This window comes from Peromyscus eremicus, chromosome 20, assembly GCF_949786415.1.
Source record: "Peromyscus eremicus chromosome 20, PerEre_H2_v1, whole genome shotgun sequence".
Lineage (NCBI taxonomy): Eukaryota > Metazoa > Chordata > Mammalia > Rodentia > Cricetidae > Peromyscus > Peromyscus eremicus.
Window position 1 is genome coordinate 45,768,341 of NC_081436.1, and position 26,298 is coordinate 45,794,638.

General features: G+C 43.8%; 1 protein-coding gene across 1 annotated transcript in view; it reads right to left on the bottom strand.

Moving 5' to 3' along the window:
• Deptor (DEP domain containing MTOR interacting protein) overlaps window positions 1-26,298 on the bottom strand; it is a 152,426-nt gene that overhangs the window by 38,258 nt on the left and 87,870 nt on the right. Inside the window, exons 4-5 of the mRNA XM_059247656.1 lie at window positions 25,137-25,315; window positions 460-645 (exon numbers count right to left, since the gene is read on the bottom strand). Coding sequence (XP_059103639.1) covers window positions 460-645; window positions 25,137-25,315 — 365 coding nt within the window. The remainder of the gene's footprint in view (window positions 1-459; window positions 646-25,136; window positions 25,316-26,298) is intronic.

Here is a 26,298-nt window from a genome sequence, read left to right on the forward strand (position 1 = left end):
AAGGCAGAATCTCAAGAAGTTATGTATCCAAGCCTGACCTTGAGTTTCTACTTCCATTCCCAATAACTGGGATTCCAAACTAGTGTCCCATGTCCATCCAGGGCTTCTGAACCTTAAGTCACCAGGTTCCTTGAATCAATGCCAAGTTTTCAGAAGAGTTGGCATTCTTCTTAAACATCTCATACTTCTGAGGGTGGTGTGTGTGTGTGTGTGTGTGTGTGTGTGTGTGAGAGAGAGAGAGAGAGAGAGAGAGAGAGAGAGAGAGCACACATGCATGTGAGTTTGAAAGTGCGTGTTTATTTTTAACACAAGGTCTCATATAACCCAAGTGGATGTCAAATACTGTAGTGGAACATGACTGATTTTTCTAATCCTCCTGCCTCCACCTCCTGAGTTCTGGAACATACAGGCATGCAACACCACACCTGGGTGGTGTTAGGGATTAAACCCAGGGCTTACCTGACATAAAGCTGGTAGATTTCCGATTGTCATGGCTCTGCTTCCTCAGGCAGAAGGGACTGTCATGTGTCTCCTGGGAGGACGGGGACTTTTCATTGAGCAGCTCCATCAGTCTTCGCCTCCGGCGGAAGTTCATTCTGAATTGGTAGAGGAGATTGCTGTCCACAAATGGGTGCTTGTTGGAGACTGGGGAGAAGAAACAACCCATGAGGAATGTGTGGCATGCTGATCAGAGAGCAATACAGCCAGAAGACTCCAGCCAACAGGGGCAAAAGTCCCAAGAAAGAGACTACACAAAGGCCACGTCCGTGCACTTGGACAGTGCCCACACCCAGTCCCAAATTCTTCTCACATGACATGCACTAGCAGAGCGGAGTAGACAGCTCTTCTGTGACACAGTCCCCGACTTCAGCCCCCACCTGAGTTCTCTTCCCAGTGTCCTGCGGGCTCCAGGGTCCCCTCCATCACCTGATCACTCACCACCTCACTGTCCGCCCTTATTGTTCACGTCCCTCGTTTTTCTACCTAACACTAGGCATCTCTGGGAGATGACCACAGCTTCATGTAATCACGTGTGCCCAGCATCCAGCACACTGTGTGTGTCTGCCCCATACCAACACTTCAATTCTTTTTTTTTTTTTTTTTTTTTTTTGTCTTTGAGACAGATTCTTTTGTGGCCTAGGCTGACCTCAAACTTACTGTACACAGTCAAGGATGACCTTAAAATCTCGACCATTCTGCCTGTCTCCTGGGGGCTGGGATTATAGGCCTGTGCCACTGCACACCATTTAAGCATGATAGGTAAATATTCTACCAACCAAGCCACATCTCTGGCCTTCAATTAATTTGTAAAAACTCTAACTCTCTCTCTCTCTCTCTCTCTCTCTCTCTCTCTCTCTCTCTCTCTCTCTCTCTCTCTCTCTGTGTGTGTGTGTGTGTGTGTGTGTGTGTGTGTGTGTGTGTGGTGCTGGGGACCAAACCTAGAGTCTTGGACATGCAAACCAGATCCTCTGTAAGGTATAGCTTCAGACTCACAGTTTTCAATTTTTTGCGCTGAAATAATTACAAACTCACCTAATTTCAACCATAATACAGAGAATACAACCTTGCACCATTTCTGGTCAGATGAAATATTTAGAACAGGGAACTGGGGCTGGAGGGCATCATGGGGGTTGGGAGGTATTAGACAAAACAATGGATTGTTACTCTGACTTGGTGAAATTATTTTCAAATTACCTGTGAATAATTGCACAATTTTGAAAATATGTTACAAGCCACTGAATTGTACATTTTATCGTTTATTTCTGTGTGTGCGCATGTGTATGTAGGCACACATATGTGCAAGCATTGTGTGCATGTGCACATGGAGACCAGAGGTCCTTTCTCAGGTATCACATGCTACTTTTAAAAAGGTATTATTATTGTATTTATGTATTTGTGTACGGAAGGGGGATATGTGGAGGTCAGAGGATACATTATGGGAGTCAGTTCTCTTTTTCAATCATGTAGGAGCTGGGGATCAGACTTGGGTCATCAAGCTTGGTGGGCTGGCCAGTGAGCCCCCAGATTCACCTGTCTCTGCCTCCTTAGCACTGAGATTTCTAAAGCCACCATACTAGGCTTTTAAACTGAGTGGTCAGGGTTGAATTCAGGTTCTAATGGCTGCACAGCAAATATGTTTACCTACCAAGCTATCTACTCAGCCTCAAATTGTATACATTCAATGGATGGATTATATAGTATATGAACTATAGTTCAATAAAGTTATTTTTAAAAATCAATAACAGATCAGGCATGGTGGAATATGCCTATCTCCCCCACACTTAGGGAGGTAGAGTTAGGAGAAACTCCAAGATAGACATTTCAAATTTCTTAAGAAAATTTTATCTAAAATGCTTTGGAAATTCAATGGAGAGATAACCTGTAGCTTGTGGTAAAAACAAAAATTCCTTAAAAACTAACTGAAAAATAACGAACACATATTAGATATTTATTTTAGAAGATACAGAGGAAAAATCCAAGTCAATAATCAAACCCAAAGAATTTTAAAGTTCAATATACTTTTAAAACCAGGAAATCATAGAGGGGCCTTTAAGTGGGATGGCTCAGCCGTGTTTCTATTAAGGAAGATGCAGGACAAGGTACCCACTGGAGTCCTGACAGAAATGCTGTCAGCACCCAGCAGACTGAAATCAGGTCCACTGTTCTCTCCTTGACCCTGAAGACATATCTCACATAGTCAAATTTGGAGGGATTTTTAAAATTTTATTTTTGAGATACCGTTTTGCCTATAGGCCTCACTGAACTGGTACTCATCACATAGCCCAGTATGGCTTCAAATCTGTAGCAATCCCCCTGCATCTGTTTCTTGAGTGCTGGAACTACAGGCGAGAGCCAGTATGTATGGCAAATGTTGGAGTAGTCTGCAAAGGCTGCTTAAGAGCAGGTGATATAGCTCAGTGGATAGAGATGTTTGCCACCAGGCCCGATGAACCGAGTTTCAGTCCCAGGATCCACATGATGGAAGGAGAGAACTGACTCCTATAAGCTATCCTCTGACCTCCCTTACATGCACCATGGCACACACGAACCCCTCCATGTCCCACCCACCCACAGATAAACAAACATAAATCGATAAATGTAATAAAGATCTAGAGTTATCTCACTTAAAAGATAATAGTTTGTTTAATAAAAGCCTGAGTGTCTATGACCACCATTAATACTTCATCTGTAGGAAAAATAGAAAAACTTTAAAATACTCATTATTAACACATTTCTTACTTAGGGATGTGAGATGCAAAAATTCTATAAACCACAAGGAAAATGACATGTCCTACTACACACCCCAATAACCTCTTTATCTGCATTAACTGAGTCACAGCTTCTTTTGGCATCTCACAAAAAATAAATCAGGGTGCACTGTAATTATCAACACACAATTCCTCTGACCCCACTATTAATTATTATTATCATTACTAGCAGTATCATTTTGCAGTGCTGGGAGCTGAACATAGGGCCTCCTACACAGTAAACGAGTACCCTACCACCGAGTATACTCCTAGTCCTTTTTATATTTTTTAAATTTCATGACAGGGTCTTACTAGGTGGTCCAGGCTGATCTCAGACTCACTGTGTAGCCCAGGTAATACCTAAAGATGGAATCCTCCTGCCTCAGTCTTCCAAATAGCTGGAATTCCAGGCCTGTGTGAACAGGTTCAATTCCTGCTTATATTAATGTTGGTGGTTCATACAGACGATGAAATGAACATTGACATGGAAGAACAATTTCCTAGTATATTCACCTAGTACCAGTTTGTAAAATACTTTGCTTTTATATGCTATTTCTAAATAAGAATGCAGAATGTAGGATCCCTATTAGGAAAGCGCCACAGCCAACATTTAACCCAACGACTCTCGTGAGTGCTTCACAATCTTAAAAGGCTGATAAACTATTTAGTCAAAAGAATAATGCTGGCTTTAGAGGGGGAAAAAAAAGGATATAGCTCAGTGGCAAAGGATTTGCGTAGCACATATGAGGCTGAATTAAATCACAGAGCCTGCCAAGAAACAAAAATCAAGTGCGTGTGTGTGTGCACATACACACACACACACACACACAAACACACACACACCACAACCACCACAAGACAAGCACACTGAATTCCCAGGTGGTTCTGCATGTGCTCAGATTTAGCTAATTCTAGCCTAGCACAGTGTAGACTGAGAAACAAACCAAATACATTTTCATGAGTATCCAAATTCTTGGCGGCTTTGTGCATAGCCATCTTTTTTTGCATAAATCTGTAGGTAAATTATTTTGTGTGATCTTGTTCTCAGTTTAAACCCACGGTGACTTCCACAACAGCATTGAATTATGACCTGCACACACACACACACACACACACACACACACACACACACACAATTTTGTTTTCCCTTGACACTGTGAGTTAGATAAAACATCCGCTGTGGTATGAATGTAACAGGAGAGCAATCTCAATACTACAGATTTCGTAACTGTAAAGTACTGTACGGGAATTCTTTGTTCTGGGCTTGACATGACAGTTGCCATCATGGGCACAGCAGGTCTGATGACCTAGCAGAGACCTCAGCCTGCAGAATTACACAGCAGACAGCTAGCTAGCCTATGGAACCCACTTGCTCTAGGGAAAGAGTCAAGAGATCCTCACAATACCTCTGACCCTCTCCCGAGATTTCAACTGCTACTCCCTCCTGTTCAAATAGATGCAACCTTAAAAATATTAAAGAATGTAGGAGGTAGAAATTCAGTGGGGATGGGACCTTCTGGTGGTGGAGCGGTTCGTGGGTCACTTGGACTCCTGTAACCCCAACAAGTTCATTTATCTCTCCAAGGTAGACTTGATAAGTTCTTTCTTAGGTTTCTGAACTCCCTATCTATTTCAGGTAAACAGACATTTCTCTTCCATCTCCCCAGGGAAGTCATGGAGCAGCCCATCAGAAGTATTTTCAGTATGGTTCAGAGGTAGAATAGTTGCCTAGCATGTGTAGGGCTCTGGTTCGATTCCTGGCCCTGAGAAAGTTTCAAACTAATGAAAATACCTAAAGTCAGCTTGTAGCCAGATATGATGGCATATGTCTGCAGTCCCCATACTTGGAGGCAGAAGTTGCAGAATTTTAGGAAGTTTGAGGCCAACCTGGTCTAAATAGTAAGTTCCAGCCTAGCTGGGGTGAGGGAGTTGGAGGAAGGAGATGGGAAATAGAGATAGCCTACCTTTTCTTTTAATCAATTTTTTAATTTATTTTACATACCAACCACAGTTTCCTCTACTTCCTCTCCTCCTGTTCCCTTCCCCCACCTTCTTTCTACCCTGCCCCCATCCACTTCTCAGGAAGGGACAGACCTCCCATGGGAGTCAACAAAGCATGGCAAATCAAGTTGAGGCAGTACCAAGCTCCTCCCTCTGCGTCAAGGCTGAGTGAGGCATCCCACCACAGGGAATAGGTTCCAAAAAGCCAGTTCGTGCACTATAGACAGATCCTGGTCCCACTGCTGGAGGCCCACAAAGAGACCAAGCTACACCACAGGATGGCCTACTTTAAATAAAATGAAATGCTCCATTTCCTACCACCTGTATTGTTGCTAAGACACTATTTTGCCTTGAAAGATATTTCTTTCTTTCTCATTAAATATTTAACTGAGTTTCCTATGTTTCTTTTGGGAGTCTAGTTCTAGATATAATGCTTGTGACTCCAGCTTTGGTATGGCATGCTTTGCTGATACCCATGGGAGGCCTGCTGCTTTCTGAACAGAAACAGAGGAGGGTAGATTGGGGGGGAAGGGAGAAGAGGAAGGGATGGGATGGGAGGAGAAGAGGGAGGAGAAATTGCGGTCAAGATGCAAAATAAATACATAAATTTATCAACAACAACGACAACAAAAGCTGAACGAGTTGAACCCAGGGCCAGCCTGGGCTCCATGGCAAGACCTTGTCTCTAGCAGCCAAAAAAGAAAACCAAATAAAAAATAAAAACGGAAGGAGTACAGCTAGCGGGTCACGTGATGGCATCAGTCACACGCATCTATTCGAACAATGGAGCACCTGTTAAGTGGCATGCCCGGCCGGCCGGCCCCAGATATCTATCTTAGTGCTGCAATGGGCAGATGGCACCATCTGCTCGTTGGAAAGCTTGCCAGTGCCACGGTCTGCTAAAAGAGACATCACTGCTTATAAAAACAAACAAGCTGGGCCTTTACTGAGATGCTTTGACCTTAAGTAACTCTCAGAAAATAAGAGATGCCCTTCAGTGAGGAACACAGGTCTCACACCATTTAGGGAGGGTTTGTGTGTGTGTGTGTGTGTGTGTGTGTGTGTGTGTGTGTGTGTGTGTGTTCCATATGTGCATGTGTGGACGCAAGTGCACATTTGTGTGTGTATGCGGGAGGCAGAAGTTAACTTTGAGTGTCTTTCTTAATCACGCTACATTTTTTCTTTCTCGAGGCAGATCTCTTCACTGAACCTGGAGCTTGCCAATTCAGCTGGACTGGTTGGCCAGCAAGCCACGTGGTTTTTTGACATGGGGTGGGGGGGCACAGCACAACCTTATGGAGTCAGTTCTCTGCTTCTACCTTTCCATGAGTTCAGGACAGCAAGTGTGTGGGACAAGGACATCCCTGGCCCACCTTGCTAGCCCTGCTTTAGTTTTTATTTTGTTTTTTTGCTGAGACAGAGTCTCATGTAGTCCAGGCTGGCCTGGAACTTGCTATGTAGCTGAGCATGACCTTGAATGATTTTTCTTTTTCCATGGCCCAAAAAAGAGCACAGGTTTCAGAGCTAGACAATCTGAGTTTGCCTTGAAGTTCTACCAGGTTCACGAGCTGAGTGGGTGATTTGGGCAACTCATTAAACCTGTCCCTCATCGGGGTTGTTTGTGGTGCAGTTTCCATGTGAGGAACAAATGGGCCGTTCGTGTCAGAGATCTGGCATGTACCTGACCGGAGCCCTTGAGTGGCTCTTGGTCTTAAACTTCCAAAGACTGAAACCAGCCTTGGCTCGTGTCGACCTTCCCTCCTGGGCAGGACTGTTACCTTTCACCCACAAAGAAACATGAACTTGAACCGGATAGCTAGATTGAGGTTACAGATAACCTCACTGAAGACACCTAAATCTTAAGTCAAAGGCAAGCACGAAACCAAGGGGTTAAGAGGAGGTAAGTTTTGAGACATAACTATAATAAGGAAGTCAAACTGTCTTTACAGCCACCCATTATATAACATCTGAAGAAACAACACCTAAATGTGAAAGTTTACATTCTAAAGAAAGAAAAGCGAATTGTTTTTACACCTTAAGAAGACATTTTCCCATATCAACTCCAAAAATCATTTGCTAGAGCTGGGCATGATAGCTCATGCTTGTAATTCCAGCAACTGGGAGGCTGAAGCTGGGGGGCACATCTGGAGTTCAAGGTCATTTCCCCTCCTTTAGGGAGCCCAAGCACAGCTATATAAGACCCTACCTCAAAAAAAGACCACTTGCTCTAAGTACTTGCTTATTTGTCTTGTTTTTTGTGTTGCTGAGGAACGGCCCCTGGACCCAAAGCACACCAGGCAAGGCAAGGGTTTATTACTGACCTACATCCTCAGCCATTTTATAATTGCATTTTAGGACACGGCTTGAAAAACCTTCTCCCTAGGCTGCTCACAAACATGCCATCCTTCTGCTCCAGCTTCCTGAATAGCTGGACTGCAAGTATCTGCCAACAGCTTGGCACAACTTCTCCTGATGTTGGTTAAACACAGAAGAGCATAATCTACGATCTGGGGAAAGACAGGAAAGAAGAAGGATCGAGGAAGAGGAGAAAGAGTCACCGTGACTCTGAATCTCAAAATCATTCCAATTCTTCATTGCACAGATCTCAGGGCTGTATGGAAAACTCACGTCAACAAACAAATGTCCCCAGGCAGAGTTTGATGTATTTGTTTCCTAGGACTACTCATTTCTCCTTTTTTTCTTTTTTTTTTTTTTTGGTCTCATGTAGCTCAGGTTGGCTTTGAACTCCTAATCCTCCTGTCTCCACCTACCTACCTAGTGCTGAGCTTACAGGCATGCATCAGGCAGGACTGTCTTCTCTAGAGACAGTGTTCAAAGAGCACACGCATCTCTTTCTTTCAGTTTAACAATATTTGTTGAGCTAGCATGAAGGGCGGGTGAGCCTCACTGGAGAAAAAAATGCGAAGCAGGAACAGACCCTCCCCAAGAGGACTGACTAGGCTACATTCTAATATGGGAGCAATACTTTTTTGCCAGCTAATTATTATTATTATTTTTTTTTCATTTCACATCTCCTTGACTGGTCCTTATTCTTTTTCTGTCTGTGTATTTCACCTCCTTTCATTAAAAATAGATTCTTTTCTCATACACTATATCCTGATTAGTCTTCCCTTCCTCTACTCTTCCCGGTTCTTCCCCACCTCCTCCCTCATCTGGATCCACTCCCTTTCTGTCTCTCATTAGAAAGAACAGGCTTCTAAGAAAGTAAAATATACTACGATAGAATACAAACCATCACATCGAAATTGGACAAGGCAAACCGACTTACGGATGGTGGCAAAAGCCTCAAGAGCAGGCACAAGAATCAGAGACCCACCTGTTCACACACTCAGGAGTCCCACGAAAACACTAAGCTGAAAGCCATAATAGCTAAGTGGAGAACCTAGTGTAGCCCGTGTAGGCCCCGTGCTTGCTGCTTTGGTCTGTGTGAGCTCAAAGGAGATTTGCTCAGTTGATTTAGAGGGCCCTGTTCACCTGGGGTCCTCCAGCCCCTTTGGTTCTTACACTCTTTCCACCTCCTCTTCCACAGGGTTCCCTGAGCTTGGAGGGGAGGGATTTGATGGAGCTGTCCCATTTAGAGCTCTGTGCTCCAGGTCTCGGTCTCTCTCTCTCTCTCTCTCTCTCTCTCTCTCTCTCTCTCTCTCTCTCTCTCTCTCTCTCTCTCTCTCTCTCTCTCTCTGTAACATCTTACTGTGGGTCTCTATATTTGTTCCCATCTGCTGCAGGAGGGAGCCTCTCTGATGATCATATACATTTTCTAATTGTGATCTTATCAATAGTTGCATTTGACAGATGATCTTTTTTTCTTTCCCTTTTGAAGTCCTGGGGGTTGAACCTAGGGCCTCCAGCATAGTGGGCAAGTGCTATACAACTGAGCTACACCTCTAGTCCCAAAACAGAAATGTTCACTGTCCCAATTTCTAATTTCTGGGACCTTCTAGGGCTTCTTTTTCACTTTGGAGAAATTCTCAAGACACATGGCTTGGTTTGGCACTGGATGCTTTACTTTGTATTTGAGTATTTACTCACCTAAATCTTTGCGGTTGCCTGGTAGTTCTTGGGCTCAAACCCAGTGCCCTAAGCAAGTACTGAGCCACACCCCCAGTTTGCTCTGGCATTAAAAGGGATATTAAACAGGAAAAGCAGACATGGCCAGAAAAGTGAAGCCCTGTGAAAATGGAGGTTCTTGTTGCCTAAGATGCTTGCAGAAGCATCAAGCTACTGGTTATGGACCAAACTCCTATGCACCATGTACTGTACATATTCAGAAGGTATGAGAGATATGCAATCTGATCTACCAAAATAATACTGACAGTCCAGATGTATTTTCTGTGGGAATAATGAGGAGGCATTTTCCCCCTTAGAAATTAGTAAGTTGGCTGTTCTTCCAGAGGACCGGGGTTCAATTCCCAGCACCCACATGGCAGCTCACAACTGTCTGTAACTCCAGTTCCAGGGGATCTGACACCCTCGGACAGACATGCATGCAAGCAAAACACCAATGTACTAAAAAGAAAAATAATAATAAAAAAATTATTAAGATGATGTTAGCAGACATAAATAAAGGAAGCTGATCATCTCAAGGGACCACAGGCTTCCATCCCACCCACACAGGTAGGCTAAGAACAAATAGAAAAACAGCATCTTGAGTTCTATAAGCTCAACTGAATATGTGATTCTGAGCCACTTATGGAGCAGGAAGGAGGAAGGTAACTTTTTTCATCCTTGACATGTTCATTGGGAAAAGACGACAACACACCACACCTGTAACCCTAGCACTTGAAGGCTGAGGAAGAGGAGGCCGAGTCTGTCTACATAGTGATAGTCTACCTCAAAACAAATGAGATCCATGGAGGGATTTGCACTGTTTTGTTTCGAACAAGCGTATATTGTATATTTTCAAAAAACTGTCAAGATTAAAAAAAAAAACAACTAACCAATAATACGTATTTATGTGTTGGGAAGAGAAGGTGAATTGATAATGGATGACGGCAGAAAACTGTCTAGTTGTTCTGATGAGGTCTCAGAGGGCTGGCCTGGAATTCACTCTACAGCCTGGGTTACTCTCACTCACGTGATCTTCTTGTCTCAGTCTCCCCAGTGTTGAAATAACACACAGGTGTGGATCACACCAAATGGCTTGGAAGTTTTGTTGTTGTTTGTGTTGTTGCTTTTGAGACATGGTCTCACATTGTCCAGGCAGATTGTCCTAGAACAATGCAGAAGACGCCCTTGAACTCCTGATCTTCCTACATTTACCTCCTGAGTGCTGAGATGACAGCTGTACATCACCTCTCCTGACTCAGAACGCTATTTATTTTTAAGACAGTCTGAGCCATGCTTCGGGCTGTGACCACCCACTTCACATCATCCTAAGAGGAAGCCGTTTGAAGGACCCCGTTTCCTAAAACAGCAGAAATCCTTGACGCAAGAAGATTAAGCAACTGCTTTTGAGTGCCTGCTCCTCAAAAGGATGGTGCTAGGTACTTGGGATACAAAGCTCTTCAAGAGGCAATAACAACAGTGAGTCACCGGCTAAAATAATTACTTCCTCGGCCCTGACATTATAAAGAGGATGTGAAAGCAGGAAATTGATTTTAGGAAACAGAATCCTATTAGCTGGTATTACTAGAACAAAACAACACTTGGAGGCTCCAAGTTAGGATACACATAATTATCTAGTTGACTGAAGCGAAGAAGAGAGGATGCGATTAAGTAGAGAAAAAAGGATTCAAAGTAACTTGAGCCAAGATAAGAGGAGAGAAATCAAAATGTTAACACTTGATGGCACAGCTTTCTGCTACTTCCAATCCCTCCTACAAGAGATGTCAGGGAACAAACCGAGTAAGCAGGGTGGTCGTTTGTTGCTGTGATGAAATACTTGGACAAAAGCAACTCAAAGAAAGATTTGTTTTGGTTCACAGTGCCAGGGAGCAGCCCATCATGATGGAGAAATCATGTCAGCAGGGCTTGGAGCAGATAGCTACATTGCATCCACAGTCTGAAAGAAGAGGGAGATGAATACCGGGCTCAGCTCTTTTTTTTCTACAGTCTCGGATCCCAGCACAGGCAATGGTGCCATCCATAGTGGGTGCATCTTCCTACCTCAACTAATCCCAAAATAACAGTCCAGAGGCATGCCCAAAGGCCTTTCTCCCCGGTAATAATTCTAGATCTTGTCAACTGATTATCATACACTGTGTTTTAGATTTCTCTCTGCATTACTAAATAACAGTCATGTGCATTCTAAACATGACCTGTCTTTCTTTTTAGTTATAACTCGCAAAACAAAGGGTAGGTTTCCCAGAAATGAGGTTTGTTTTTTCAGAGCCCCAGAATGTGCTGTAAGAGCAAAGGGGTCTAAAGACAAAAGTATTTTCTTTTTTTTTTTTTTTCCGGTTTTTCGAGGCAGGGTTTCTCTGTGTAGCTTTGCGCCTTTCCTGGAACTCACTTGGTAGCCCAGGCTGGCCTCGAACTCACAGAGATCCACCTGGCTCTGCCTCCCGAGTGCTGGGATTAAAGGCGTGCACCACCACCGCCCGGCCAAAAGTATTTTCTTGATCCATGCTTAGCAGCACAGGCCTATAATCCCAACTCCTCTGGCAGTTCATAAACTCAAGGTCATCCTGGGAAACTTAGTGAGACCCTCTCTCAAAACAAAACAAAACAAAAAAGCTAATGGGAAGGGTGTTTACTGAGCACACATGAGAGCCTGGGTTCTGTCCCTAGCATCGAAACAAACAAATAAATGAAAAGCAAACAAAACAAAACAAAAACACATTTTTAAAAAATGGAAAACGGAATGTATCAGACACATAATTCAAGAAATTAAACTTGTAACGCTGTCTTAATTACTGTCCTATTGCTGTGAAGAGACACTATGACCAAGGCAACTCATAAAAAGGAAGTATTTAATTGGGGGCCTACTTACAAATTTAGAGGGTTAGTCCATAAACATCATGGCAGGAAGCAGACAGGGATGGAGCTAGAGCAGTAGCTGAGAGCTTTACATCCTGATCCACAGGCAGCAGGCAGAGAGAGGGGTCAGCGAGACAGACAGACAGAGGACACTGGGCCTGATGTGGGCTTTTGAAACTTCAAAACTTCTCAGTGACACACTTCCAACAATAAGGCTACACCTACTCCAACAATTCTCAAACAGTTCATGCAAACATATGAGCCTCTTGGGGGGACATTGTCATTCAAACCACCACAGACTCTGTTCTTGAGCTTTTGGAACTGTTGGCACAAATCTGTTTGAAATACTTCAGGGGTAACTTATTTAAAAGTGCTCGTCGGCCAGGCGGTGGTGGCGCACGCCTTTAATCCCAGCACTCGGGAGGCAGAGCCAGGCGGATCTCTGTGAGTTCGAGGCCAGCCTGGACTACCAAGTGAGTTCCAGGAAAGGCGCAAAGCTACACAGAGAAACCTTGTCTCAAAAAACCGGAAAAAAAAAAAAAGAAAGAAAAACCAAAAACCAAAAAACAAAAGTGCTCGTCTGTCATGTACAGGGCCCTAGGTTCTACCCTCAGAGAAGGAGGGAGAGTGAGAGGAAGAAGCAGTTGAGATTTTATGTAGATTATATAGCATAAGATATTAAGGTCAGAACTGGATGAGGTCAAACGTATATGAAGCTTTCCCTGAAAGGCATCCAATGATGCAGATGTTGACGATAGCGATAACAAAGGCAATCAGCTACCACTGACTGAGGGATACTTAGTGCCAGGTCTTATGTATACTTCCAGATGGTATCTTTAGTTCTATATGTCTAGAGAGTTACTGTGCTGTTCTGGGGTTGGGAGTACAGCTAAATGGCAGCATGTACAAAGTCCAAGGTTTGAGCTTCAGTACTGCAAAAAGACAGGAGAGTAAGGAAGGGGAGGATGATGGGAAGAGGGACGGGAAGTGGAGGGGAGAAGAGGAGGGGAGGGAAGGGGAGAGAGGAGAGAAGAGAAGAGAGGAGAGGAGAGGGGAGGGGAGGAAAGGGGAGGGGAGAAGAGAGGAGAGGAGAGGAGAGGAGAGGAGAGGAGAGGAGAGGAGAGGAGAGGAGAGGAGAGGAGAGAAGAGAAGTTGAATAGCCCAGATGTACTGACATTGAAATATCAACCAAGAAAACTGAGCTAAAATGAGGGACTCCATGATGGCTATTCTTGGTTGTCAACATGCCTGGCTCTGACACTCTCTTTGAAAGAGAGTTTCCCCATGGTCCTCGTACTACCCTCGGCAAAGTGAGTTCAGCCAAGCTCATGCCTGTCAGTAATGAGAAGTAAATACTGAAGAAGGGAGAGAGGGGTGGGGCATACCATAATCCATACTTTGATACCCACTGCACTGTGAGATCTGGTATGCTCTGTTAATAAACCTGACACCCAGCATGTGTGTCCCACTAGATACGATCACTGAAACCAGCCAAGTACTTCCATTCCCTGAGAAAAATCAAGCTGGGTACCCAGCAGAAGACTGTACACTTCTAACACACAATCCTCCCTTGGTATCCACAGAACAGAGTCCAAGACCCCCAAGATACCAACATCCATGGCTATTCAACTCTGTATATAAAACAGCCCCTTATTTGTATATAATCCCTACATAGTCTCCTATAAATTTCAACTCTCCTCTAGATCGCTTACAACACCGAGTACAATGTAAATATGATACAGTTGCTACTGTATTGTCTTGGAAACAATGACAAGAAATTCAGTACAGGTTCGGTACAGATGCAATCTTATTTCCCAAGTGTTTTCCCACTATAGTTCGTCAAGACCCCAGATGCAGAAACTGCAGATATTGGGGCCAACACACATCAACTGCACAAAGACTGGGGTGCTTACATCTTAGGACATTCTCATGCTCTAATGCAAAGCACTGGGCAAACATACAAAACCAGACATGATGGCTCATGCCTGTAATCCCAGTACTTAAAAGGCAGACACAGGAGGTCTGTTGTGAATCCAACGCCAATCCTGGTTGTGTAGTGAGTTCCTGGCTAGCCTGGGCTACAGTGTGAAGTCCTGTCTCAAAACGAACAAAGCGGTATGTGTGGATAAACTGAGGATCATAGCATGAGGTTAAAGAGTGACATGCGGTCGGGAGGGCGTGAGGTAGGAGTGGGTAGGTACCTACGCTTACCAGCCAAACATAGCCTGAATCTACAGAAACAAGCGACACTCACCCAGCAGACTGCAGCCAAGGATGGGGATACAGTGATACATTTCACAAAAGAAAACCTTTCAATCACAATCACGTTCTCATTTGAAAAACTGCATCAGATTAGTATCTCACCTTCCTTTTATCCTTTAGAAGATGTTAAGGCTTGGTGCAGGGACAGGCCTGTGTTTCTTTAACTAAAATCAGCACTTACAGTGTGTGCCAACATTTTTGCATATGACATTACGAAGCAACTTTGTCCCCTAGTTTTGCCATTGCAGGGGGCTTCTGACTATGTCCAGTTTTCTTCTTTTGGATTCAATTATAATAAAGTAGAAAACAAAGTCATAGCATATAACAGCAGGAACAGTATGCCCCTATACACCTTGTGTTATTATTATTTTTTTTAAGACAGGGTATTGTATATCTTTGATTCGCCTCAAACTGATATGTAGTTGAGGGTGACCTAAACCTCTGATCCTCCTGCCTCTGCCTCTGGAAGGCTGGGATTAGACATGTACCACCATGTCTGATTCATATGGTATTGGGGATGAAACTCAGGCTGTGTACATGCCTGACAAACACTCTACCAATTGAGCTACATCCCAGCCCAAATTCCTGGAAATTCTAAATAGAGAAAACAAACATTATATTAGATTATGGCTTCTGAGAAGATTATTTTGGACTATAAAAAAAAAAAACAAAAAGAAGGAGGAGGAGGAGGAGGAAGAAGAAGAAAAAGAAGAATATTAAGGAGAAGTCCAATTTTAAAAGGAACAAATTATCTGAATAAACACTTGCTCAAAAGAAAAACTAATGCCGGCTGTGGTGATACCGGCCTGGAATCCTAACTACTGGGAGGACTAAGGCAGGAATACAGCAAGTTTAAGGCTGGGTAGGCTACACAGTGAGTTCAAAGCCAGCCTAGGCAAGAAGGATTGGGGATGTAGTTCAATGATAGAACATTTGCCTAGGATGCACAAGACCCAAGGTTCCAATCCTCAGTGCTGTGAATAAAAGAATAATAAAAATAGCTCATATACAAATGAAAAATTACTCCATGTCATTAGCTACTACAAGGTTATTAACTCAGTCCAGTTATAATAATAAACAACTAACTAACACTGGCAAGGAAGTGAAGTAAGGGGAACCCTCGTAACTCCTGGTGGAGTGCAAACTAGTACAGCTTCTGTGGAATACAGTATAGAGGTTCCTCAAAACCCTGAAAACAGATCTGCCATGATTCAGCTGCCCTGGGTAAAAAGGAAGTCAGCATATAAAAGAGATACTTTGACACCCATAGTTATGATGGACTATTTATAGTAGCTAATATATGGAATCAGTGTAGGTGCATTTTACAGAGGAATGAAGAAAATATAGTGTATCTATACAACAGCGCATTGTTCAGGCACAAAGAAAAATGAAGGGGACTTGGTGAACAGCCCAGCAGGTAAAACTAGAAGATATAAGTAGCAGCGCCCTAAAGAAAAGGAAATGTGCTGGCTAGTTTTACACCAACTTGACACACGATAGAGTCGTCTAAGAGGGAGCCTCAATTGAGAACATGTTTCTGTTAAGATCAGGCTGTAGGGGAGCCTATAGGGCATTTTTGTAATTAGTGATTGATATGGGAGGGCCTAGCTCACTGTGGGTAGTGCCACCCCTGGGCTGGTCTTGGGTGCTGTAAGAAAGCAGGCAAAGCAAGCTATGAGAAACAAGCACTCCTCCATGGTTTCTGCATCAGTTCCTGCCTCCAGGTTCCTGCCTTGAGTTCCTGCCCTGACTTCCTTTCACGATGAACTTGTGGAAGCATACAAACCCCTTCCCCCGCAAGTTGCTTTTGGTGATAGCATTTATCACATCAACAGAAACCCTAAGACAGGGAAGAGGGCAAAACAAGGAGAGCCTAACCTCCCAAAAAGCTTCCCTTTGACAATACTTTGGCCAGGCTGCTATGATCCAATCTCCCGTCCTGCCAAGCCTCGTTATAGCACAGAATTCTGCCACATCATTTTAGAAGAATCCTCCTACCCTTGATGTCTGACTAGCTTTAATATCTGACCAAGCTCCTCAGCCTTTGTATTTGTGTGTTTGTGTTGGGAATTAAACCCAGGGCATGATGAACTCATTGAACTATATCCTTAGCTTTTGTTCCCTATCTGATACACACAGACAGAGACACAGACACACACAGACACACAGACACAGACACAGACACACACACACACACACACACACACACACACACACACACACACACACACTTTCAATATCTTTGGCCTAACCTTAGTGAGAAAACAGGAAGAATAGCTCAGTGATGAGTCAGAATAAAGGACGTGTGTGTCTTGAGTGCATGTATACACATACAACTATATCCTTAGCTTTTGTTCCCTATCTGATACACACACACACACACACACACACACACACACACACACACACACACAGTGGCTGACAATTAAGAGAATTTCATGAGCACAGTTATGGACTATGTTTACAGTCAAAACACATCTTGACCTTCTTGTGACAGGACTGGAGAAAACTCCAGTGACATGACCGATGTATAATAAGAATTCCTTTGACCATTTTTAACTTATATTTTTATTTTTTCCAGCATATAAACCTATAAAAGAAACTGCAAAAGCCACCTGAAAAAACTCATTTACTACAGAGAAACATTTTAGACAAAAATATGAATAGCACATTTTTATTTAACCCTTAAAACCTTGAAGCAATGTAACTTCAAAAGCCACTAAAACCATACACAACACTAGATTTTGTTTTTACACTTATTTACATTCACATGTGTGTGTGTGTGCTCACTTGCCACTCACTTGTCAGAGGACAACTTGAGCAAGTCTGATTTCTCTTGTTTCACCATGGGATCCTGGACTCAAACCCAAGTTGTCAAGGTTACTTATTTCCCTGGGCTATCTCCATGTATACAAGAGGCTTATGTGTTATTAAACTTCTATTGACTCTTTTTTTTTTTTTTTGAGATAGGGCCTTAGGCCATCCAGGCTAGCCTCAACTCTATGTACTGTCAAGGAGGACCTCGAACTTCTGCTCCCCTCCTCCCTACCATCCCAAGTGCTTGGTTTACCTGCTGGTGAGTGACTTCATGCTGTACACATACTGGGGAAGCGCTCTACCAAATGAGCTATATATCCTGTTGGGATCCACAAAGATTTCCTAGTGAGATCTAAGCTTGCTTTACACAGCAGGGCTGTATAAGGGGATGGATTGACCACCAGGTGTTTGGAAGAGTCTGCACTTGGCTGTGCTGGGGGAGGTCTTTTGCTCCACTCCTTGGCATTTCTATAAATAGTCCTTGAGAAGCGACTGAAGGGGCCGGTGGGTTTTGACCCGGGCCCTCCTGAGGCTATCCTGTGTTTCTGTCTGTCTCTCTCCTCTATATTTCTACCTCAATCTCTTATCCCTCAGTCCTCAAGAGTCCCCTGGGGGGGGGGGGGAGTGGGAGCTGATCTCCCACAATATCCGAAGACAGTCCTTTTTTTAAGAACTGAAGAAGGGCAGAAAGAAAACGATTTTTCTTTAACCCTTCTCTCCCCCTTCCTTCTTTACATTTTTAATGTTTATTTATTTTTGTCCAATTGTTTGCAACCTTAGGTTGACCTCCATCAATGACCTTGAATACTGGAATGACGCCACCTCTCTCTATCTGAACATCTTTCTTGACTAAGCAAATGTCCCAGCTTCCATCTTCCCCTAAGATGGTGTATAATCATCGCTACCCGAGGGCGGCTGGGAGGATTGCAAAGCTAATGTATGTAAAACTGCTCTTCTGTGTATTGCAAGGTTTAATATAATTACGGGCTTAAAAGGAAAAGGCAGAAGGCTTTGTAAAGTGTTGATATTGCTGAAGTGCTCTGGCCACGGCGGAAAAGGAGGAAATGCTATGTGTGGACACGGCCAGCAGGAGCCTGATTATCCAGGGTCAGCTGCTGCAGCTGTGAGTGCTTTACCCTTGTGATTATCTGGCTTCCATCTCTCCCCACTTATAGCTAAGATAACCAGTTGACAGCTAAGGCAGCTGGGGAAATATCAGGCAAGTGTACCCACCACACTTCAAAAGTTACACAAAATCCCAAGGTTGTTACTGTTTGAGAAAAGGTAGTAGATTTTATGGGCTAAAGCTTCTTCTTCTTCTTCTTTTTTTTTTTAAATAAGTTGCAGCATCTGCCAGCCATGTGAGCTGCTGTAATACAGTCAACATGGTTCAGATTTTATGAGCTAACGTTTTTTTTTTTCTTAGCCTAGTGGGGCTAACAATAAACAGTTGGTCCTCCCCAGTGGGTAGGACAGAGTTTCTCAAACTGCCCTGATTTGAACCTTGAATGTACAACTTATTAGTTCTCATCTTTAGCAGGTTATTTAACCATGTGAAAATGAGGCCGCTTGGACCAGGGAGATGGCACAGTGGATAAAGGCACTTTCACGCAAGCCTGATGACCTGAGTTCAAACCCCACAACTGACGTAAAGATGGAAGGAGAACACTGGACTCCTCTGACTTCACACACACACACACACACACACACACAAGCATACTCACACCCTACCCCTTCCCACAGTATCATACAAACAGACAATAATAAATAAATGAGAATGTATACGTATTAGTTACTTTTCTGTTGCTGTGACAAAACTCTATGACCAAGGGAGCTTACAGAAGTTTTTGTTTGTTGGGGGGGGGAGGGGCAGGGGGCGGGGCTTATAGCTCCAGAGGAATAAGAGTCCATGGTGGCAGAATGGAGTCATGACCGACAGCAGCAGTCAGGAGCAGGGAGCTGAGGGCTCACATCTTCAAATGCAAGCCGAAACAGAGAGAGCAAACTGGAAGTAGGGTGAAGCCTTAAGCTCTTAAATTCCACCCCTAGTGACATATTTCTCCCAGCAAGGCTACATGCACTGCCTAAAGCCCAAACAGTGCCACCGACTGGGAACCAGGTGTTCAAATACTGGACCTAGGGAGGACATTTCTCATTCACACCACCACAGCAGATAATGCCCAGCTTAGAGTAAGCAAAATACAAATGTAAAGGACCAGATGTTACCACAGCGGCTCAAAGACAGTAGGAGCTCTATAAACGGTCACCATGATTTACAGGTGAGCAGATCACACACAAAAGCTGGCCTTTGAGGCCATCAGAGCTGAACATTGTGCTGGGAGCTTTCCCTAAGTGCTGTGATTCAATTCTCACCATCAGGTGATGTGGAAAAAGCGCAGTCTAGCATCCTCAATAACAGTGCCTGCTTACGGGGCTGTGCTCTGGCTAGCTTCTGGAAACTTGGCTTTTGGAAGGCTTCCTAAGTCACTGACTGATAAGGCCACTCCACCCACTTGCAACACTAAGGCGCACGATATCCACAGACAGTGTGATTTATGAGAGCACCTGCTTTCTTTCCAGGAGTCTGGAATGCTAGCAGTCATGGCTGGTGGAGCAGGCAGTATGCAGACAGGAATGGCCCGCAGTAAAGCGCTTGGGCTCTGAGTCTCAGCAGGGCTCCCCTGGACAGAGACTTTGGATATGTGTTACTGCCCTGCACTGGAGGCAGGAGCCAGTGCCCTGAGACCATACAGGAAACCTGTGCCGCCCCTTCTCCAGATCACATGATCTCTTGCTGATCTTGCCATGTATTCTTGCACAATTGTCTATCTTAGCCATTATATGATGAATCTTTCTAGTGTGGACAATGTCCGTGTAGTGTTAAAAAGCTCTCTGGTCAGGAGAACTCAAAAAGATAAAATTAGAAGCTAACTTCATACATAAATAAATCTGTAGATGGGAAAGTTAAATACAGTTACTCAGTAGATAGAGCTAGGCTCAAAATCCAGGCTGTATGTCCTCCAAAATGGGGCACATTCTATTATGCCAGAGCCACACCAACTGCCCACATACTGGGCCCAGAGAAGTTCCCTCCTCCTCCTCCTCCTCCTCCTGTTTCAGAAGAGGGCATTGAATCCTCTGGAACTGGAGTTATATCAGGTTGTGAACCACCATGTGGGTACTGGGAACCCAACCCAGGTCCTCTGCACAAGCAACAAGCACTCTAAACCATAGGGCCCTTTCTTCGGCCCTCTTCTTCATCTAGGTCTCATCTAGCTTAGGCTGGCCTCAAAGTCACTATGTAATCAAGGATGGCCTTGATACTTTTGACCCTCCTGCTTCTACCTCCTAAATGTTGGCATTACAGACAAGTGCCACCATGCCTAGTTTTTGTGGTGTTGACCATCAATCTTGGGGTGTCAGTCAGACTAGGCAAGCAGTCTACCAACTGAGCTGTACCCATAGCTCATATGAGCTTCTTTCTTAGGCACAGTGCTTATAGCTGCTACAGCCTATCTGGGCGACCTTGGCAAAATATCTTAAAAGGCTTTGAACCTCATAAATTTTTACTATTAAGTTTCTGTACTTATAGCAATGTCATAGAACTACTACAAGAATTATGACATATGTACATATGTATCTTTGAGACCAAGTCTCACTCTGTAGGCCAAGCTAATCAGAAACCTACTATGTAGGTCTAATTGTCATCCAACCTACAACCTTCCTGCTTCGGCATTTCCTCCACCAGTACTGGTATTTCAGACATGTGCTAAGCCTCTATAGGTTTAATCAGAATATATACAATCATATGAGTGAAATACATACATATAAGCTACCTAATATATTACAAAATATTTAGCCCAGGTATATAGTAAACATAAATACATTAGAAAATAAGAAAGAGCTGGGCCTGGTGGTACAGGCCTGTAATCACAGCTACTCGGGAGGCTGAGTCAAGAGGATTGCAAATTCAAGGCCTACCTGCACAATTAAGAGTTCAAGGTCAGCCAAGATAACCTGGTAAGACCCTGTGTCAAAATGCAAAGTAGGGCTGAAAACTCAGGTGTGGTAGTGCATACCTATAATCCCAGCACCTAGGAGGCTGAAGTGGGACGATACAAGTGAGTTTGAGGCCAGCCTAGGCTATAAGGTGAGTTTGGACCAGTGTGGCAAATAGATTAAGACTCTTCAAAGGGTATGTGCGCAAGCTGCAGGTGCACACCGCAACACACACACACACACACACATACACACACACACACACACACACACACACACACACACACACACACGACTGTGTCTATAACTTAATGGTAGAGCATTTATCTCCTATGTGTGGGGACTTGAGTTTAAAAAAAAAGAACAAGTGAACTAGAAAAGTATGAACATATGTTCATCATATAGGCATTTGTAGTTATGTATATATGCTTGCACAGACACAGGCATGTCCATAAATATGAATGCCAGCTAATTACTCATCTAACAAGTCTTGCCTTAATAAGAGCATCGCTTACCATTCATAGGCAAAGTTAAGTTCTTCCTGAGAGGGCCTGATGCTCACACTGACTAGTTTCAACCTAGGGAACCACTTTCATTCAGTCAAAGCATAAGGGCCAACTTGCTTTAATGTTTAACCTGTGAAATTGGCTAGACATTTCAGAATGTCTCTGAGGACAATAACTATGGGGACACTGTTTTCCTACTTCTGAGTCAGTGACCTAGCAGTGAAATCTGTCGGGAAATGGGTTTGCTTTCCAGATTCTACATACGGAATCTGTAGTCCGACAGCTGGAGGGTCCTGCTCCCACACTCAGATTCTCTATTAATAATGCCTTGATTTTATCTGCGATGGCTCACCTGTATGGCATGGAGGTTACAGCATCATAAAACCACACTGTAATTGAGGTATAATTACTCATCCCTTGGAAATCACTTGGAAAAAAACTCATGGCATCTGGTATCTTCTCTGCTGTACAGAATGAGTCAGTAGACTGTAGTGTAAGAAACTGGTTTTCTCACAGAACTTGGTATCATCTGGCTTTTTTTCCCTGGAGCAAAATGATGGTAGATTCAAACCAAAAACTGTCTTTGCTCACTAGGGAAAAAGGCAGCCACACTAACTGACTCCAAGTTCACACTTAACTAGCAGTAATACCCACTTGACTACTTCTACCTAGCGGCTTCCAACACAACTGTTTAACATGTTGATATCTTTATGTCTTGAACCATAAAATGGAAATAATAAGAAAAGCTGCCTTTTAGTCACCAATACTGTATTGTACTCTCACAGCTTTGCTAAGATGACAGACAGCATATCACATGCAGTAAAAATGTAAAGAATATCTACCTTATTAGATTTAGGAGGTTCAACTAAATTCCTAAGAATATAGTGATCAAGGGCTAGAGAGATGCCTCAGGTTCAACTCTCCCAGAACTCATCCCAAGGCTCAAAACCATCTAGTTCCAAAGGATGCAATGTCCTTCTGGCCTCTGTGGGTACCAGGCATGCATGTGGTGCATATACATATATGCAGGCAAAGAACTCACACACATAAAATATCCTCTACTGTTTATGGATTCTTCTAGTTCCACTATATAGTCTACAGTCACAGGACTATCAGCTGCAGAAGGCCAGGGAACAGCCTGACACCATGCTTTATCTGTAACTCCCATCTTTATTGAACTTAATTCAGCCATGGACATATAAGGTGTGAGTTCAACATGGTAGTAGTGGACACGATGGAATGCCCTGGAATACACTGGCAGCCAAAGGAGCCAACGCCTCCACATCAGTGGCTTTCCAAATACTTGACCCCAGCACATGGTAACAAATAATTTTTAGGTTGCAACACATGACCGTATCTCACTATGTATACCTCTCTGTAGGTACATATACTATGTGGACATCAGTATTTACATCATTTGTATTATAAATAAGAGCTTTGCAAAATAACGCTTGTTTACTACATGATTGTGCCCTGTTCTTTTCTATTGTAGTTGGGCTTAGTACCTCTCATGTTTTAATGTTGAACTTGATATGTAGCCAAGGATGACCTTGAACTCCTTATCTTCCAACCTCTACCTCCCAGTGCTGAGATTTCAGACATATGCCATCACGCTCAGCACCTTAGATACATTCTAATCTCATGGGGATCTTGGTGAAATATAGATAAGGTTCAGCAGAATGTGGACAGGGCAAAAGTTTCTGCATTTCTATCATGTTCCCAGGTAATACTGAAGGTCCACAGAGGGCACAATGAACATGTGTATGAATTATTTCTAATGTTGGAAATGGCTTTCGAAAACTATGGCACAGGGCCAGTGAGATGGTTCAGTGGGTAAAGGTGCTTGTTGCCAATCCAGATAACCTGAGTGTGATTCCTGGGAACCAGGGTGGAAGGAGAGAACAGATTCTGGCAAGTTGTCCTCTGATATCCACGCGTGTGTAATGGTGGGCGTGCATTTCATGACCCACTACAGGGGTGCATTCTAGAGTTAGGAAAACATTGTTCATTATTTCTCAAGTTTCATACTCTTGGGACAGAAATTCTCAGCTTGGAAGGTAGGAGGGATAGGGGAAGGAAGGAGCTCACAGCCTCTATATCACTGTTTCTTGGATTTGGGCTGAAATGACCACATGCTTCTGACTTTCTTCTCCTTGTCCCAAGCCCACACCTTGCGGGGGAAATGAACTGAGTGGGCTGTTACTAAGAGCAGGACCATTACATGAGAGCTCTGTGTCTACTCTTGTTTATGTCTACATTCGCCCAATGAGGTCATCCTCGTAAGAGAAAGTAATTGGCTGAACCTGGTGGAGTTCAGCAACAGTGAGCCTTTGTGGAAATGAATCTTCCAGTCCTGGAGCCCTGCCTAACAGTGTGGCCACAGCCTCAGGTGAGACCCCAGTGAGAACCACCCAGCTAAGCCCAGCTAAGCCTCACCCCAATTCCTGATCCACAGAAACTGTCATTTGGTATGCTATCTGTTAAACTTTAAAGTTATTTGTTATGCAGTAAAGATAATAAAATTCTTCACCAGAGGTTATATTGCCTCATTAAAATTTATCCCACAGGAAGAAAATGCTTACAAAGCCCTTTTGTATTATCTCTTCACCGTGCAGCTTGTATCACAGTTCATTCTCCTGTCCCAAACATTGCTTCCCTAAGGTCATGGGCAGTAGATCTGACAAACAAAACTATTTATTCCATTTGTGAATTATTTTCATGCTTGTTTTTGAGAGAGGATTTTGTGTAGCTTGAGCTGGCTTTGAACTTGCTATGTAGTCAAGAATGACTTTGAACTTCCAATCTTCAAGGTGACTATATGACTGTGAGGGCCAGTTGTATATAGAACTGTAATGTGATATATCTAAGCAGAGCTTTTGGAAGCTCTATAAGAATCTGCCTTCCTGGGCTGGAGAGATGGCTCCACATTAAGAGCACTGTCTGCTCTTCCTGAGGACCCAGGTTCAACTATCTGCATCCAGACAGCAATTACAACCCCATCTATACCTCCAGTCCCAGGTGATCTGACACCCTCTTCTGGCCTCTGTGGGCACCAGGCACTGATGTGGTACAGATGCACCTGTAGGCAAAACACCCACAGACATCAAATTAAAAAGACTTTGCCTCGTCTCTTTAGTGTCTGCTGAAGCATCTGCAAAATAACATATCCCTTTAAAAAACCGATCTCACAGTGATCAGGCAAGGCAAGAAACAGACGTGAACTTGACTCTCAACATAGAGGGAAGTGACACTGTCCAGAGGCACAGCTGGCTTACGGACCCATGAATAAGTAAGTATATGTTATTACAAACCACAGGTTATGGGATCGTTTGTCACTGCAGCAAGCGCTGACTGATACACTCACCATGCTGTATGATGCCATGCTCCATAAGCCGGTGGCACAGCTGCTCTCCCTCTTTCCTGGTTGTGGCCTCTCCTTCTTGAACCAACCAGTCTAGGAATTCAGAAGCCATGAAGGTTCTCTCATACTTCACCCCTTCCTCTTCCCTGGGCTGGAGGAGTGTGGTTTCCGGACTCATCAGTCTGGGAGGAAAAAAAAAAAAAAACAAGGAAAAGAAAAGCCAATGTAAATAGAAGGAAAATAGCTCATCTGAAATTGGACAACATAGGCTTCCAGGAAGTATATCGGAGGCTTCCGGGAAGTACCACAGAAGAGCTGTCAGACAGACAGATGTAGCTGTCATATGCGGCTATGAACGTCAATTCCAAGAGACGATCTGTGTCAGGAAATGAACAAGATGCCTTTTCTCCTGGTAGTTAAACAAAAACTGGGAACACAAACTGCACGTCTACCATTCACTGGCTGCCTTCCAGTTAGCCACCTTGAAAAGCAGTGGCAGCACTGGGGATCTAGCTCAGCGGTATAGTGTTTACTATGCCCTGGGCTTGGTTCCCAGCACCCAGCCACACTCACACCCCCAAGGGAATAAAGAAAGAAGGGAAGTGTACCAGGCTTTTTCTTTTGGGTCACCAACCAGCTCCCAAATCTTGACACGGAGACTTAATATAAGTTATGAATGCTCGGTCTTCCTTGTTGTTGTTTGTTTGTTTTTGTTTTTTCGAGACAGGGTTTCTCTGTGTAGTTTTGGTGCCTTTTCTAGAGCTCGCTTTGTAGCCCAGGCTGGCCGAACTTACAGAGATCCGCCTGCCTCTGCCTCCCCTCCCGAGTGCTGGAATTAAAGGCGTGCGCCGCCTCCGGGGCCGCCACCACCACTCAGCGAATGCTCAGTCTTATCTTAGCTCTTGTTTTAATCTGTTTCTCTTTATCTACATTTTGCCTTGGGGCTTTTTACCTATCTCTCATTCTGTATGTCCTACTTTCCTTCTTCCTCCATGTCTAGCTGGCGGCCTGGCGGTTGCCTGGCTTCTAGCCCCAGACATCTCCCTCTCTTCCTCCCTCATTCTCTCTTCTCCCCTGTTCCTAGATTTCTTCTCCTACTTATTCTCTCTACCTGCCAGCCCCGCCTATCCCTTTACTGCCTAGCTATTGGCCGTTTAGCTTTTTA